The sequence below is a fragment of the Nyctereutes procyonoides genome, unplaced genomic scaffold, assembly GCF_905146905.1.
Source record: "Nyctereutes procyonoides isolate TBG_1078 unplaced genomic scaffold, NYPRO_anot_genome, whole genome shotgun sequence".
NCBI lineage: Eukaryota > Metazoa > Chordata > Mammalia > Carnivora > Canidae > Nyctereutes > Nyctereutes procyonoides.
The window spans coordinates 32,893,222-32,909,788 of NW_026575049.1; the positions used below are offsets into that span (position 1 = coordinate 32,893,222).

The 16,567-nt window shown below is 36.9% G+C and overlaps 1 protein-coding gene across 5 annotated transcripts in view; it reads right to left on the reverse strand.

The window, feature by feature from the left end:
* Window positions 1-16,567, reverse strand: part of RIC8B (RIC8 guanine nucleotide exchange factor B) — a 101,612-nt gene that overhangs the window by 23,818 nt on the left and 61,227 nt on the right. For all 5 annotated transcript variants that reach the window (XR_008664900.1, XR_008664899.1, XM_055328766.1 and 2 more), the window contains exons 7-8: window positions 11,680-11,824; window positions 1,409-1,553 (exon numbers count right to left, since the gene is read on the reverse strand). Coding sequence is in view for 3 of the 5 variants with exons in the window: in XM_055328766.1 (XP_055184741.1) it covers window positions 1,409-1,553; window positions 11,680-11,824 (290 nt within the window). In the remaining 2 variants the exon portion in view is untranslated. The remainder of the gene's footprint in view (window positions 1-1,408; window positions 1,554-11,679; window positions 11,825-16,567) is intronic.

Here is a 16,567-nt window from a genome sequence, read left to right on the forward strand (position 1 = left end):
ATTTAAAAATATGAAAGTGTACCTCAAGTAGTAAATAATGTCTCAAATGGAGGGAGATAAATATTAAAATGGAGAGAGATTAAATATGAAAGCACAGTTTATGGAATAGAAAAATCAAGAGCTAGCAGGACTAATTTAGAATGATGACTTCTATAATTAGGGAAAGATTAAAGTATGATTCCTCTATCTAAGCTTCAATTACACAATGGAGATGCCCGATTTATAACATCTAAATGGTGGCAGTCTTAAGAATGTACTGCTTAGAGTCACTGCTAGCTTCCCCAAAAGTCTTTTTTTCTAGGTCACACTCTATAAGATCCTCCTGAGGCTGAAAGCACTGGAGATACTAATAATGCTACCTACCCAGGCCTGATTTGCCAAGGAATACATGTCATATAAGTCTTGTCTAATGAGGGAATGATCTTTACTTTTACCTTCTGATAACGTAGTACTTTCATGTTAACAGGGCACAATCTATCCCTTAAAAAAAGCACCTAACTTTACAGATAATGATTTTCTATCCTTTATCAACTACCACATGATCCTCATTACATTCTAGAAACTGTCAGTAGAAAACCTAGAACGTCAACATCATTGATAATGCCAAAAAGGTAGGGCATACCCTTTTAATATTCAATAATAGAAACCAGAAAATTGAGCTCAAATAACTTCTAATAAGTGGAATTAAGAAATTTACCTGGGATGTGGGTTAAGAAAGGGATGAACAGGATGGGGAAGAAACAGAAGGAAGTAGAGGTGGTCTGTTCTGGGATAAAAGAAGAATTAGTGTCTTTGATTTCTAAGCACTGATTCAGGGAAGACTTGACAGATTCTCTGGTTTGCCTACTCAGTGCAATAATACATCTGTTAAAAGACAATTACCCAAATTTTTTACTAAAATTTGCTGCAGCGCTATCCTTTCCTTTTGCTAGTAATGTACCATTTTATTGACTCATAATGGCTTTTGTGCAAGAAGGAAGATCAGAATTCATGGAACTGAACCTATGTTTAGATTTCTGAGAAAGACTGAAGCATCAAATAATCAACTTATATACTTCGTCTTGATTATACCTTACTCAACCTTATGGAAAAGAAAGCAAAAACTAGGCAATAATAATTTTTAAGTATATGACGGTAGGTGTCTAAATACCGCATCTCCAAATACTTAGGAGAGGGTAATGAGCATGCAGCAGAACATTTCTTACAATATAATCCTTCCTCAATTACTTGAAGTCACTCTGTAAGCCACTAGCTATTAAATCACATCTAAAAACACTATTAAATGGAAAGCTTCCAAATCCACAAAAGAAAAGAAACACTTGGAAAATGAGAGACGACGGAAGTGAAAGGCAACTAACCAAATCAAAGGCACAGACATAGTTAGGTGAAAAGAAACTTGATACTATACTTTGGTTTTGCATTTTTGTATTCTTCAGTGTCTGTGTCCTCGTCCTCTGAGTACCAATTATCTCCTCTTCCTCCAGCCAAAAGGCCCCTGGCCGCCAACAGTCCTGCAGCATTCCCATAGCCAGTGTATTTCAGCAGGCTATCCACTGCAAAAACAGAAGAGGTTTTTAGACAGGAATCCGTGGGTGCTCACTGTCATTGCCGACTATTCACCAGCACAGGGAAGCTGGAGATATGTATCTCAGCACTAAACCTTAAAATTGAGAGATTTTCAAAGTGTGGTAGTGGTTATACTGACTACCTACAAATTCTCTGACATGCTCTGAATGCCAAAAGCCTTTTTCAAGGTATCAGAAATTCAAGTGGAGCTGTTTAGAATATACTTTGTGGCAAAAGTGGAGCCTCTGTGACCACAGGGTCATCGGTAAGGGTGGTGTTTTAAATTTCTGGTCACAAATCTTATTATTTATCCAGTTTTAGAAAACAATGACTAGAAACTAGAATTAATGAAAGCCAGATTAGAATTTTACCAACACAGTCATTATCTAAAATCTTTTGCGTACTCTTTATGGGGAATGGTGGGTAAAGAGTAAAAGAAATCACAAAACTTAAGGATGTTTGCAAAAAGGATAGCTAAGTTACTATTTTTTCAAAAAGTCAGTGACAATACATAAGCACATGATATGCCCTGAGAAGATAGGCCCAGGGGCTAGACTGGCTGGATTTTAGTATATATGCTGCCTAAGCGAGCACTGGCTGGATTTTAATAATGGCTCTACCACTTACTAGCTGGTTGACTTAGGGGAAAGATATCCTATAGCCGTGTACCCTACTTTTTCTAATCTGGAGAACTGGAATAATAATCTACTTCACAGGTTAATACATGCAAAGTGCTTAGAAAAGTATCTGGCACAAAGTCAATACTCTTTCTTTTCCCCTGGTAATATCAGGTACAATGAGCATGTTAGGCTTCTCTTAGTGAACCACAGCAGCAACGGCTCAATGAACCACTGGGTGCAGGTCAGTATTACCTTGTCATCAGTGCAAGGTGATAACTTTAAGATAAACAGACACATAAAACTTTTGCAGGGAACCTTGAACCACAGTTCAAGGATTTTTTTTTTTTTTTGGTAATTTATAAGAACCTTTAACAAAGATACTAAACAATCATTAGCAGCTTTATTTAGCAGCCCCCCTTTTTTTAAAAAAAAAAAAGATTTTTATTTATTTATTCATGAGAGAGACACAGAAAGAGGCAGACATAGGCAGAGGGAGAAGGCTCCCTGTGGGGAGCCCAATGCAGGACTCGATCCTAGGACCCTGGTATCATGACCTGAATGGAAGGCAGACGCTCAACCACTGAGCCACCCAGGTGTCCCTTAATAGTACTTTCTTTTCTTCACGTATAATTTTATTTTATTTTTTAAAAGATTTTATTTATTTACTCATGATAGACATAGAGAAAGAGAGAGAGAGGTAGAGACACAGGCAGAGGGAGAAGCAGGCTTCATGCAGGGAGCCTGACCTGGGACTCAATCCCGGGACTCCAGGACCACACCCTGGGCCAAAGGCAGGCGCTAAACCGCCGAGCCACCCAGGGATCCCCATTCACATATAATTTTAAAATGAACACTAAAATATTCACTCTTGGGGCATGTGGGTGGCTCAGTCAGTTAAGTGGCTGGCTCTTGGTTTCAGCTCAGGTCATGATCTCAGGTCCTGGAAGCAAGCCCCATGTCAGGCTCAGCTCCGAGTTTAGTGAGGGAGTTGGCTCCAGCATAATCTCTCCCTCTGTGTCCCTCCACCCCTTGCTCTTTCTCTCTCTCTCTCTCTCTCTCTCTGAAATAAATAAATCTTTTAAGAAAAATTCAAATTAAAGATAAAAATTTTATTTAAGGTTTTCAATAAAGTGTAATACTAAAGACAACTATAGGAAACAAACCCAACACTATCTTTTTCACATACAAAGCTTTAGTAAAACCTACCTCTGAAATACTATTGTAATTCAGATTACTTACCTCAAAAAAGACAAAATAAAGCTGGAGAAGATTCAGAGAAGAGGAATTAAAATGACTTTGGGATCTGAAAGGGGCAGTGGATAGCAAGTATGTAGGTAAGGAAAGGACTATATGTGATCAGAGTATGAAATCATTAAAGACATGGATGGATAGGATGAATAGTCCAGAATGGGCTCATTAAATTTTCAAATGTTTTAGCTAGAGGATGCCTTCCTTCACACTGAAAATAGGTACTTTGGGGACAAAAGAAAGTCCTACAACATCACAGGATTTATTAAACTGGTGACATCTGTGCAAAAGGAACCATGGATTAATAAGTAGAAAAAAAATATAAGTAGATTAAAGTTTACACTATTCTCTTTCAACCATTTTTTGTCTTAAAACCTATTGGTAATTGTTGTCTCTTTGGTAATAATTCTCAATAAGTTCTAAATAGAATCATATTAGAATTTATAATGGTGTTTTAATTTGAAAGCCCTCTGAATAAATCTGAACATGCTCCCTCTTGCTATCAGTGCCTCTACGAGACTGGGATGGTTTAGATAAGTTAATTAATTCTTAATAGATTATTAGGGAAGTGAATATTCAGCGCATACAGATATTCTTAATATTCATGGAGGTCAGACATGACTTTAATGACACGGTCAGACTCAAGGTCAATGAGGTGAAGGATCATAAATCTGAACCCACATGGCCCTAATACTCTCACTGGAAGCGTTTTTGACAAGGCTTATTTTTTAACAAAGAGGTTTAGTAGTTCCAGGAAAAAAAAAATCACTAAAATTGTAAAAGTCTAAGTTGAGATATGAATATACTTAAAAAAATAACAATAGAAAAGACATATTTAAAATATAGATAACCACCTACAATGACTAAACATTAAAACAGTTTAAGAATGCAGAATTTATGAAAGGCCAAAATAGGTTAAAAAGAAGTAAACAGAACATTAATCTGCTTTCTTAAGCAGAAAATCCTCCTGGAAGCTAGTTGGTAGTAAAAAACACCTAGCACTTTTATGAAAATGCTGCTTACTGTTCATTCATGGCAACAAATGCGTCAACTCTGTGACAGTTTGGGTTACAAAGGGTACTTAAGACACACCTTGCCTTCAAAACAGATAAGGCTATAGTCAATAGTTTTAAAATCAAATGAACTTTTGTTACTAGGATAAAATACTTTAAAAATGAGGGTTGGGGAAGGGAGACAAATGGACTATAAAATCTTTCTCTTTTTTTTTATTATTTATTTATGATAGTCACAGAGAGAGAGAGAGAGAGGCAGAGACACAGGCAGAGGGAGAAGCAGGCTCCATGCACCGGGAGCCCGATGTGGGATTCAATCCCGGGTCTCCAGGATCGCGCCCTGGGCCAAAGGCAGGCGCCAAACCGCTGCGCCACCCAGGAATCCCGAGAAACATTTTCTTTGTGAAGTTCTGATTGACATTATTTGGTGGAGTGTTTCGAGCTATTTTCAAATACATTGTAATAATAACCTATTCAGTACTGGGAAGGTAGTAAAAGGAAAAAGTGAGCTGCTAAGGGCAAGGAAAGATTTTTTTTGTGTGGCCCTTAAAATAAAAAGGAACAATATAAAAATATTTTTTTTGTCCTAGTAATCAATGACATCATTAGGTAAAACTGCTGCAGAAATGAGACAAATCAGCATTCAGTCAGAAAGTTGCAAAAAATATTTCACCATTATTTTATCAAGATGTTAGAGGGCACTATAAACAGAGGAAAACTGACAGTAGCACCCTGCAGTTAGACCTGCACTGGTGGTAATGACATCATTGCTTATACAAATGTGGGCTTTATCACACTCTATCATGAAATCAAAAAGTCCTGCTCTTTCTGAGGAGGAAGAATAGCAGAGCCAGATTCTACCCAGAGACCATTCTCCCCTTCTCTGTTATGTAGAGAAGGTTTTATAATCCTTTTCCTTCCAAATGCTGCAGCTTCTAGAAATTTTAGACTAGTAGCTTCCTCTAACTATTCTCTCTATTTCCAACCTCATATCCCTCTATTCTTGTTCCATACAATTGCCTCATAGATATTTGTAAAGCAAAAATATGGTGTTGTCACTTTCCTGGATAAAACCTCTAAGATCTGCCATAAAGGCTAAGCGTTCTTCATTTTCTGGCCCCTGCCTTCTTTTCCAAACTTGTCTCCTATTATTCCTGCACATCGTGCATTCCTCACATCTTGAACTAGTCTCTTTCATAAACATACCAAGGCTGTTTCCCATTTCTCTGCAAAGATTTTCTCTGTCTCCACACTATCCTATCATTCCCTCTTTCAGGCTGTCACAATGCCTCTCTCTTAGTGTACTGAAATTATTTCTTTATATGGAGAGAGCCACAGGACCATATTCACTACACTGCATTCAGACAGCAGCAATGTTTACTCTTATAACTATCTGTAAGGTACTATGTTAAAACTGGGGATCCAGAGATGAAGAAAACATGATCTCTGACCTAAAGAAACTCAATGTCTAGAATGTAAGTTCAACAAATTAAGAGAACATAGCAAATATCAAAAGTACTAAAAACAGAAGAAAGTAAAAATGGTAAAGAAGAGAGAATGATTAACTCTGCCTCCATGATCAGACAAGTCTTCACAGAGATGATACTTAAACTGATCTTCTAGGATAAATAAAGCTCACCATGCTAGCAAAGACATTCCATGCAAAGGGAACGGTATCTGCCAAGTCATGATGATAATGCCAAGAAACAGTACAGTATAATCAGGCAAGAATAAAAAATTTAGCACGACTAAGCAGAAAGTATAAGATAATAGCAAACTGAATTTAGAATATATGTTAGGCCATGGAGGCATCTAATAAAATTTGGATTTTACTCGGTGTCAGCTAGATGTATGTATGTATTTATCTAGATGCTTTTAAATTAGAAAGTTTTACAAGGTAGTAATGACAAGATTATATTTTAGAAGAATCATTCTGTTAGCCATGTGGAACACAGATTGAAGAAAACTTGACCAGAAACAGAGGGATATGACAATTTCAATAGTTTAAGAGACATACAGATTGGGAATCCCCAGCAAACAGGCTGAATGTCAAGGGAGAGGATGAGATCATTCAGGAAGCAATGTTAAGTGAGAACAGGGATCAGAAGAGAACTCTAGGGAACACTGGCAATTAAGTGCAGGCCAAGACAGTTGTCAAGACTGAAAAGAAAGGTCAGAGGAAATCTAGGAGTGTATGGGAGCACAGAGGCAGAGAGTGGTCAATAGTAAGATAAAGGCTAAAAAATATCCACTGCTTTTGAACTTAAGTTATCTTATGAGTTTGTTGAGAACATTTCCAATGGAATCTGGGAGGTAGGGAATGGCAATGGGAAGCCTACCTTGCAGAAAGTTGAAGCCTGAGTGGATAGTAAGGATACTAAGAGGAAAAACAGATTAGTCTTTCAAGATGCTAAGATGTGAAGGACAGTGACATGCAGATGTGTATAGGTTGAGTACAACACCTAGAGACAATTAAAAAATAGAGGGTAACTACTTTCCAAGAAGACAAAAAGATCAGCAGGAAAGGGAGATTCAGCTTCAAGCTAAACAGATTTCTTCCTCAGAGACTGAAATAAAGGAGATCAAAGCAAGCTTGTAGTTGTGGCACTATGTGCTGAGGGTGTCCCAGCCTTATTTCTCTGTGTAATGCAGCCCACAGTGCCTAGCACACACTGGGAATTAATGAATGTGTTAACAGGGGGAGGGTTGTATTATAAATTATTTTCTTTTAATATATGATATTAAAGGCCTCTCTTTAGTCCCCTGGATAAAGTACACAATTTGCAGAGCAGGTAATACAAGTTTAGATTTGGCTTAACTGAAGTTGGTAGGAAGGAGCACAAGTTAACCTATGGGCCACTGTCCACTGGGGACACAGTTTTAGACTGGCACCGATGGGTATTTAAGACACTGGGATGACTCTTTCTGTGGCAAGCCTGCCCTTTGTGTCTCTCCCATTTCAATCTTCATTCTTAATTTAGTCTCTGTGTTCCTAACCCAATTTGACTGCTTGCTGCTTGCTGTTTCCACTTAGCGGTGTGACTTTTGAGCCTTAATTGTTGTACGTTCACCTTCAAACTTAGCTTTGAATGTCCTTAAGAAGAATGCTAAACACTGATGAATTATTTGAAATTTATCTCACTTTAATATAGTATGCCTCCATTCCCAATCCAAACTCCAAAATCTGATGACTTACAAGTTGAATGCAGATTACAAACTTTTTTTTTGGCTAGATGCTTTTAAATTAGAATTAGTTGACAGCACTTAAAAACTGGGAGATTTTATGTAAAAATCCAGAGTCCTGGCTTCTCTTGAAAAATCTGGAAGATGTGGTAACGTTAGCCATATGTTCCTTCATGGTAACAATGAGATGGAGCTAAGTAGCAGCAGTGTCCTCTCTCCAATTCTGCACCATCCCCTTGTTCCCCTATTCCCAACCCACTGCCTTCCAAGCAATGAATTGTCAGTTTTCATTTATCATCTTATGTCCAGTCCATGTTTATTACCAGCCTGGCACTTGCAGACATGCGAGTTTGTAACCCTTGGTAAGAAAGTAAGTAACATGAAAGCAGAGATTTTGTTTATCTTTATACCTCTGTATTTCCTGGCTCTAGCTGAAAAGGTTTTTTTTGAACAGGTAAATTTTTATTCCAGAAGAATATATCTACTAAATATAAAATCAAATTGGAAGGAAAAGGTGATGGTTATATCTGGACTTGTTAAAAGTCAAATGAAAATGATACACTTTTGCTAATATGGGTTGGCTTTTCAAAGTTAATCCTTTCAAATTAAAAACACTGAACAAATTCATTTATAAATGCATATACCATATCTGCTATCACACTAACACATTAGTAAGGTGATTATATTTAAATCTATAATTTATGTATTTAGATATGTAATTATAGAATAAAACTTCAGCTTCCTCTTTAAAAAATTTTTAAAAGTAAATAAGAAATGCATGCTCAGTGCAGAAAAATTATAATATACACAGAACTAAAAAAAAGTCACCAGTCATCCTACTACTCAGAGGTAACAATGCATAAAATGTTATATTGTGGTAAACCTCTTTTGATTGAGATACAGATGTGTGATTTAGATTTACGTATACATACATAATTATACTTTAAAAAACAGCTCATTTCTGATTTTGGAAAAACTGATTCAATTCAGCCAGTATTTACAGACTACCATATGCAAGGCACTATACCAGTCACTTAATTCCAAGATGCTACATCAATCTTTTTTCAAAGTCATGAAGGGACTGAATTGTTTAAAAGAGCAGATGTGAGAAAGTTGAAGATAATTACTATAAGAGGAAATGTGGCAGAATGGAAAGAGGACTCAAATTTGCTTTAGCACTCAGCAACTGTGTGGCCTTGAAAAAATTACTGCAAGTGCCAGGTTAACTCATTTATGACACTGGAGGGTTCTTATGAGAATTAGATGAGATTATGGCATAGAATATTTGGAACATGATACCCCCATACATAATAGTTATGTTTATTATCATTATTATATTGATCAAATTATGTTATTAATATACCATCTTAACAGGAACTAAAGGTGGCTGGGTCAGTCAGAAATAAAGTTTAAAAAGTCAATGGATACAACTCAACAAGCAAAACCCCAAATAATTATATTAAAAAATGGGCAAAAAGCCTGTAAAGACATTTTTCCAAAAAAGACATACAAATGGCCAACAGGTATTTTTGTGAAAAGATACTCAACATTACTAATCATTAGGAAAATACAAATCAAAACTACAATGAAAGATCATCTCATATTTGTTAGGATGGCTTTTACCAAAAAGTAAGAGATGATAAATATTGGCAAGAATGTGGCAAAAAGGGAACCCTTACACACTACTGGTGGGAATGCAAATTGGTGCAGCTGCTATGGAGAATAGTACAGAGGTTATTCAAAAAATTAAAAACAAAAAACAAACAAAAAAACAACAACAATAAACGAACTACCACATGATCCGTCACTCACTTTTATACCTGAAGCAAATGAAATTATTATCCCCAAGAGATATCTACACTCCCAAGTTCACTGCAGCATTATTCACAATAGCTAAGATATGGAAACAAGTGGTGTCCATTGACAGATGAATGGATAAAGGAGATTATGTGTGTGTATGTATTTATTTCAGCTGTGATAAAGAATGAAATCCTATTTGTGACAATATGAATCTAGAGAACATTATACTAAGTGAATAAGTCAGAGAAAGACAAATACTGTATGATCTTACTTATATGGAGAATCTTAAAAAAAAAAAAAAATCAAACTCCTAGAAGCAGAGAGTAGAATGGTAGTTGGGGATAGGGGAAATGAGATGCTGATAAAAGGCTATAAGCCTTCAATTATAAGTTCTGAGGATCCAATATACAGCATGGTGACTACAGTTAATACTATTGTATTGTACACTTGAAATTTGCTAAAAGAGTCTTTTTTTAATAAAAGACTAAGTCTTAAGCATTCTCACCACACACAAAACCCCAAAAAGTAACTATGTGAGGTGGCAGATATTTTAATTAACCCGTGTTAATCACTTCACAATGTTCCAATAAAAAAATAAAACATAAATCACTGCACAATGTATATATGTACCAAATCATCATGTTGTATAATATACTTTAAATATATACAACTTTACTTGTCAATTATACCTCAGTAAAGCTGGGTAATAAAAAAGGATTGAACTAAAGATTTTGAGAGAAGCGAGTTAAGTTTTCTATCTTCAAATTATATCTTACAAAACTGAAATACTTTATAAAAGTGGAATATAAAATCAGCTTAGATGGGAATTTTATACTAGCATATTTATAAAACCAGGAGCTAAAGAAAGAAATAGGTAAAAAATCTGGATATCTTAAAGTTCTTTGTTTGAGGAACTTGCTTTTGAAGAGCAAATAATCCATATAATTTTAGGAAATATTTGAAACGCCGGGACATCTGCACCCCAATGTTTCTAGCAGCAATGTCCACAATAGCCAAACTGGGGAAGGAGCCTCGGTGTCCATCAAAAGAGGAATGGATAAAGAAGATGTGGTCTATGTATACAATGGAATATTACTCAGCCATTAGAAATGATAAATACCCACCATTTGCTTCGATGTGGATGGAACTGGAGGGTATTATGCTGAGTGAAATAAGTCAATCGGAGAAGGACAAACATCATATGGTCTAATTCATTCGGGGAATATAAATAATAGTGAATGGGAATAGAGGGGAAGGGAGAAGAAATGGGCAGGAAATAGCAGAAATGGAGACAGAACATGGAAGACTCCTAACTCTGGGAAACGAACTAGGGGTGGTGGAAGGGGAGGAGGGTGGGGGGTGGGAGTGACTGGGTGGCAGGCACGGGGGCGGGGGCACTTGACGGGATGAGCACCGGGTGTTATTCTGTATGTTGGAAAATTGAACACCAATAAAAAATAAATTATTAAAAAAATAAAATAAAATTATTAGCTGTTACCTCAGAAGACAATCACTTTATATATACTTACAGAATGGTGTTTATTACATTGTAGTATAGTTATTTTAAAATTTCTCTCTACCTCTATCTTCTTTAAGAGTAAGGGGTATATCAGGCATTTTTTTGTACTTTCCATTTTCTATTTTATACTTCCATAGTATGCTACGTAGCTCACACTGAATTATTATTTATTGATAAAATAACTTAGTGAAGAAACCAAGACTCCTATAGCTTTAATTCTAAGAGGAATTAAAAAGGAGAATTAACCCATGCCTTCATCTGGTTATCAAAATAGTAGCACCTTGAGGGACCTGGCTGGTTCAATCACTAGAGCTTGCAACTCTCGGTCTCAGGATTGTGACTTCGAGCCCCAAACTCGAAGAGATTTTTTCTCGAAGAGTGATGAGATTACTTAAAAAAATAAAATCTTAAAAAAAAAAAGTAGCACCTAAATTACTTAAACAGATTTTTCATAATGGCTCTAGGTCCTGACTCATCAAGATTAAGTAAGAAGTGTGGGTTAAGGATACAGAAGGCAAAGTTCAATTTGAGTATGTTTACACATCTCAATGAATTCAGAAGCACATAGAAAATGTGTTCAAATTATTTTTAATATCTCCTCAGGCCCTTTAATAGAAGATAGGAGTAAGCTCTGAAAAGAGTGGAATGAGGTGGCCACTACTAACACAAAGATTTCTTAAATTCCCTCTGAAAAAATAAAAAAGTAGAGAGCAAAGAGAGTTTAACCTACCTCTCTCTTTGCAAAGCACAAAAAGGAATTCAGCAGCAATTTGCTTGACTCCAAGGTCAACATGTGTCATGAGGCGCACCAGCTTATTTCTCACAGTTGAGCCAACTTCAGGTCGATTTGTCACATCCCTCAATGGTGGTAATACCTAATGGCAGAAATGCAAAAACCATCATCAGTTGTGGATACTAGAGTGAGGATGGTACCATGCAACTGGTCAGTCTTATGATGTCTATGAGCTCAGTTTTTTAAGAGTGGAAAAAGCTTTAAAAAAAAAATAGAGGTTTGCTTCCAAATAAAACTAAACAAAGAAAGCCCCTCAAATGATTTCATGCTTGTAATGAAACTTCATTTGAAGAGAAACATCTCTCACTGTACCACCATGAAATACTTTAATTCATTTCTGAGTTTTTAATCATCTAAGCATCTGGGGTGCCTTTGCCTGCCTCTGTCAAAATCCATTTTAAAGTCAGGTTCAGGGATCCCTGGGTGGCGCAGCGGTTTAGCGCCTGCCTTTGGCCCAGGGCGCGATCCTGGAGACCCGGGATCGAGTCCCACATCGGGCTCCCGATGCATGGAGCCTGCTTTTCTCCCTCTGCCTGTGTCTCTGCCTCTCTCTCTCTCTCTCTGTGTGTGTGTGTGTGTGTGACTATCATAAATAAATAAATTAATTAATTAAAAAAAAGTCAGGTTCAAGTTTCTCTTTCTTCCACAGGGTCTTCCTAAATACTCTGACTCCTACTGATTTTTCCCTTCCTGTAATTCCTGCAGCATTTAACTAAAAAAAAAAAAAATAAAAAAATAAAAAAAATCTGAACTTAGGTTCTATTTTATAATAAAAATGGCTATTAATTACTGAATGCTTTCTAGGTGCTAGATGCTATAATAGAGGCTATACATACATTTTCTAGAATCAATCTCCACAATAACCTTGCAAAGGAGGTAGTAACATGACCACCATCCCTATTTTATTGATTGATTTGCAGAGGGCCTAGGAAATGTCCTGGTTTGTCTGTTTGCTCACTCACTCACCTATTCATCCACCCAGACTCTTCCCTCTTCAGGGTCTCCTCCTATCTCAACTGGTTGCTCCACCCTAGCCTCTTTTGTCAATTCTCTTTTTTCTTCTTGTTTTCTAAGTATTGGAACATTCAAGGGTTGAGCTCTTGGGCAACATTCTTCACTATTTTCATTTAATCTACTGGTGATCTCATCCAGTTTTATAGCTTTATATGGTCTCCATATACTGAGAGCTCCCTAAATTATATTTCTATCTTAATTTCTTTACTGACTTCTAGAGTTTTAGGCCTCTCAAATTTAGCATGTCCTAAACAGAACTCTTGATGCTTCCATGACAGCTGTTTCTTCTTAGTTTTCCATCCACTTCATTAAATGGTAAGTCTATTTTTCCAACTGCTTAGTACAAACACCTTAGAAATAGCCTCTTCTCTTTCACATCCCACATCCAATCTACCAGCAAATTATATTGTTTATACCTCTGAAATATATCCATAATCCAGACAAACTTACTACCCCCTCTAATATTACTATTATTATTATTATTATTATTATTATTTTTAAAATCAGCTTTGCTGGAACTTCTACTTATTTTTTTAAATTGCTTCATTTGTTTGTTACTTATTTATTCATGAGAGACACAGAAAGAAAGAGAGGCAGAGACACAGGCAGAAGCAGGCTCCCTGTAGGGAGCCTGATGTGGGACTCGATCTTGGGTCTCCAGGATCACGCCCTGGGCCAAAGGCGGCGCTAAACGCTGAGCCACCCGGGCTGCCCCAAATCCTCTAATATTAGACGTACCAAGTTACTGGTACGTCTCACCTGAACTGGTTATTATCACAATCTCCTAGTGGCCTCTGCTTCCATCCTGGTCCTTCTGTGATTTATTCTCCACAAAGCAGCTAGGGATCCTCTGAAAGTCAGATCACATCATTCTTGTTCTCAATGTCTTCCAGTTCCTAGGGCTTCTCATTTTACTCATAGTGAAAACGTCCTCACAACATAGATTTAACATAATCCAGCTTCCTGCTATTTTTCTAACTTCATTTCTACTGTACTCCTGGCCTACACTGCTATAGCTGCACAGACCTCCATGGAACTCCTTATATACACCATGGACTTTCCCGTCTCATGGTCTTTGCATTTGTTGTTCCCTCTGCCCAGAAACCCTTTCTCTAGAAACTTTCATGGCTCATTTCCCTTATTTCAGAATCTGTGTTCAAATGTTGCTTATAGGAAGACATTTCCTGATTACTCTATATGACTAACCTTGAGCATTCTTTTTCTTTTTTGTGCTCCCTCTCCCAACCGCTTTAATCTTCCTCACAGCACTCATCACCACCTGATATGGTATGTATTTATTTCTTTACTATTGGCCTTTTTCCACAAGAGTCAAAACCATAGGGGCAGGGATTTCTTTCTGTTTTATTTACTGCTCTCAGTGCGTGGCATATTACAGATGTTCAATAAATATTTGCTGATGGAAGAATGAATTAATCTGAATATCTTTCTTAAAAAGATTTCATTTCTTTTTTCTTTTTTTTTTTTTTAAGATTTTATTTATTTATTCATGAGAGACACACAGAGAGAGAGGCAGAGACACAGGCAGAGGGAGAAGCAGGCTCCATGCAGGGAGCCCAATGTGGGACTTGATCCTGGGTCTCCAGGGTCAGACCCTGGGCCGAAGGCAGACGCTCAACCGCTGAGCCACCCAGATGTCCCTATTTTTTCTTTTTTAAAAAAGATTTTATTTTTAAGTTATCTTCTATACCCAACATGGGGGTCAGTTTACAACCCTGAAGTCAAGAGTCATATGCTCTACCAACTGAGCCAGCCAGGCACCCTTCAGATATCTTTTTAAAAACGGCTTCTATAAGCTGGGCACTATAGGAGGAAATGAGGATAAAAACAAAGTCAAATAATAATGAACTCTGCTAGACCCTTCATGTGTATATCATTTTATTTAATCTATTCAACTGACTTTCTTCTTTCCCTTCTCTTTCTATATTGAGTTCCTACCATGTATCAGGAAATACTGGAAGCACTGGAGATATGGCTGTGAATACAAAGGGTAACTAAGTCTCAGAAAATTGAATAATCTACCCAAAGTGTTTACAGAAGCCATATTTCAATATTTCTGATAGTGTACAGCACCAGAATTTCTGTGCTCTATAGGCACAAAGTCATTGCACAGTAAATCCCTTATTATTTGATTCACTAACCATACTGAGTTTTATATGGTCTCTATATACTGAATGAATTGAAGAATGAGACATCTAACGAGTAATTTCATGTAGTATGTGCCTACTGTTCTAGAGTGAAGACTCTATAAACAAAGGTTATCACCCCCAAATTTTGTTAGCTATGTTTTGGGTTTCTTTTTTTTTTTTTTTTAATTTTTATTTATTTATGATAGGCACACAGTGAGAGAGAGAGAGAGGCAGAGACACAGGCAGAGGGAGAAGCAGGCTCCATGCACCGGGAGCCCGACGTGGGATTCGATCCTGAGTCTCCAGGATTGCGCCCTGGGCCAAAGGCAGGCGCTAAACCGCTGCGCCACCCAGGGATCCCTGTTTTGGGTTTCTTAAAACAAGTTTTTAAAACAGAAGTTTGTGGCTTTTATTGTAATATATCACTCCCAGACAAATTGTATTCGTATGGACTCATTCTATTTCTTCCCAAATACCACCCTCCATCTGTCTTTTCCTTGACAGATCTTGTCCATTTCCTCATTCTGTCCAATCCACAGAATCCTTGTCTCTCCTGTAAGTCTCTCCAGACTAACCCAACCTTGGTCAGTAATTTCTACCATCTGTTCTCTTTCTACCTGCCTAAATACCAATTTCCTTTGGGTATGCATGAGTTGGATTTAATCAGATATTAACTACAGGGCATAATAATAATTAATTAGCCATTGTTTCATTTATACTATTATGAAAACTAATCATCTGCTACTTTATATTCTGCCTTTCTTAATCATCATAGTTTAGACTGCATCTTTCTCAGAAGGAAAACTGATTTTTTTGTGTGTGTCTTGTGTCTTTAATCATCTTTACTTGTCAGGTCTCATCTCTTTATACTGTAGTGCTTCTTTAAGGACAAAAAGTGGGTTTCAGGGCAGCCCGGTGGCGCAGCGGTTTAGCGCCGCCTGCAGCCCAGGGTGTGATCCTGGAGACCCGGGATCGAGTCCCATGCCGGGCTCCTTGCATGGAGCCTGCTTCTCCCTCTGTGTCTCTGCCTATCTCTCTCTCTCTGTGTGTGTTTCTCATGAATCAATCAATCAATCAATCTTTAAAAAACAAAAACAAAAACAAAAAGTAGGTTTCATAATCTTTGTATCCACATGATAGGTGACCCAAGGCTTTCATATAAGATATTGTTTAACAAATAGGCTTTCTGGCTATCCCGTTTAGAGATGGCAAAATCTAAACAGTTCAGTTGAAACTGAATCTTATGTGAAAAAGCTAAAATATAGAAAACTTAAAATATTTTTCATTTATTATTCTTCACCAAGTCCTATTATTTTAAGTAGAATATCTTAAAATAATCAAGTTGGAAATGACCTTAATTCATTAATTAACTATTTTATTTGATTTAAATGTGTATTCATGCTTTCATGGTACTACTCTTTTCTTCCAATGGACTATAAATTCCTCAAAGACAGAGTCTCTACTATCTAATCTCTCCTTAGCAGCAATATCTACTAATGTGCTTCATCATGTAGTAAGGTGCTTACTAAATCTTGATCATAAACATAAAGGGGGAAAATGAAGCTGGTTCACTTAATAAGGAAAACTATATGGCAAAAAAAGGCAGTGGGGTGAATGGTGGTACCATGTATTAAAATGTGGAAAGAAGGAAAGAAATATGAAGC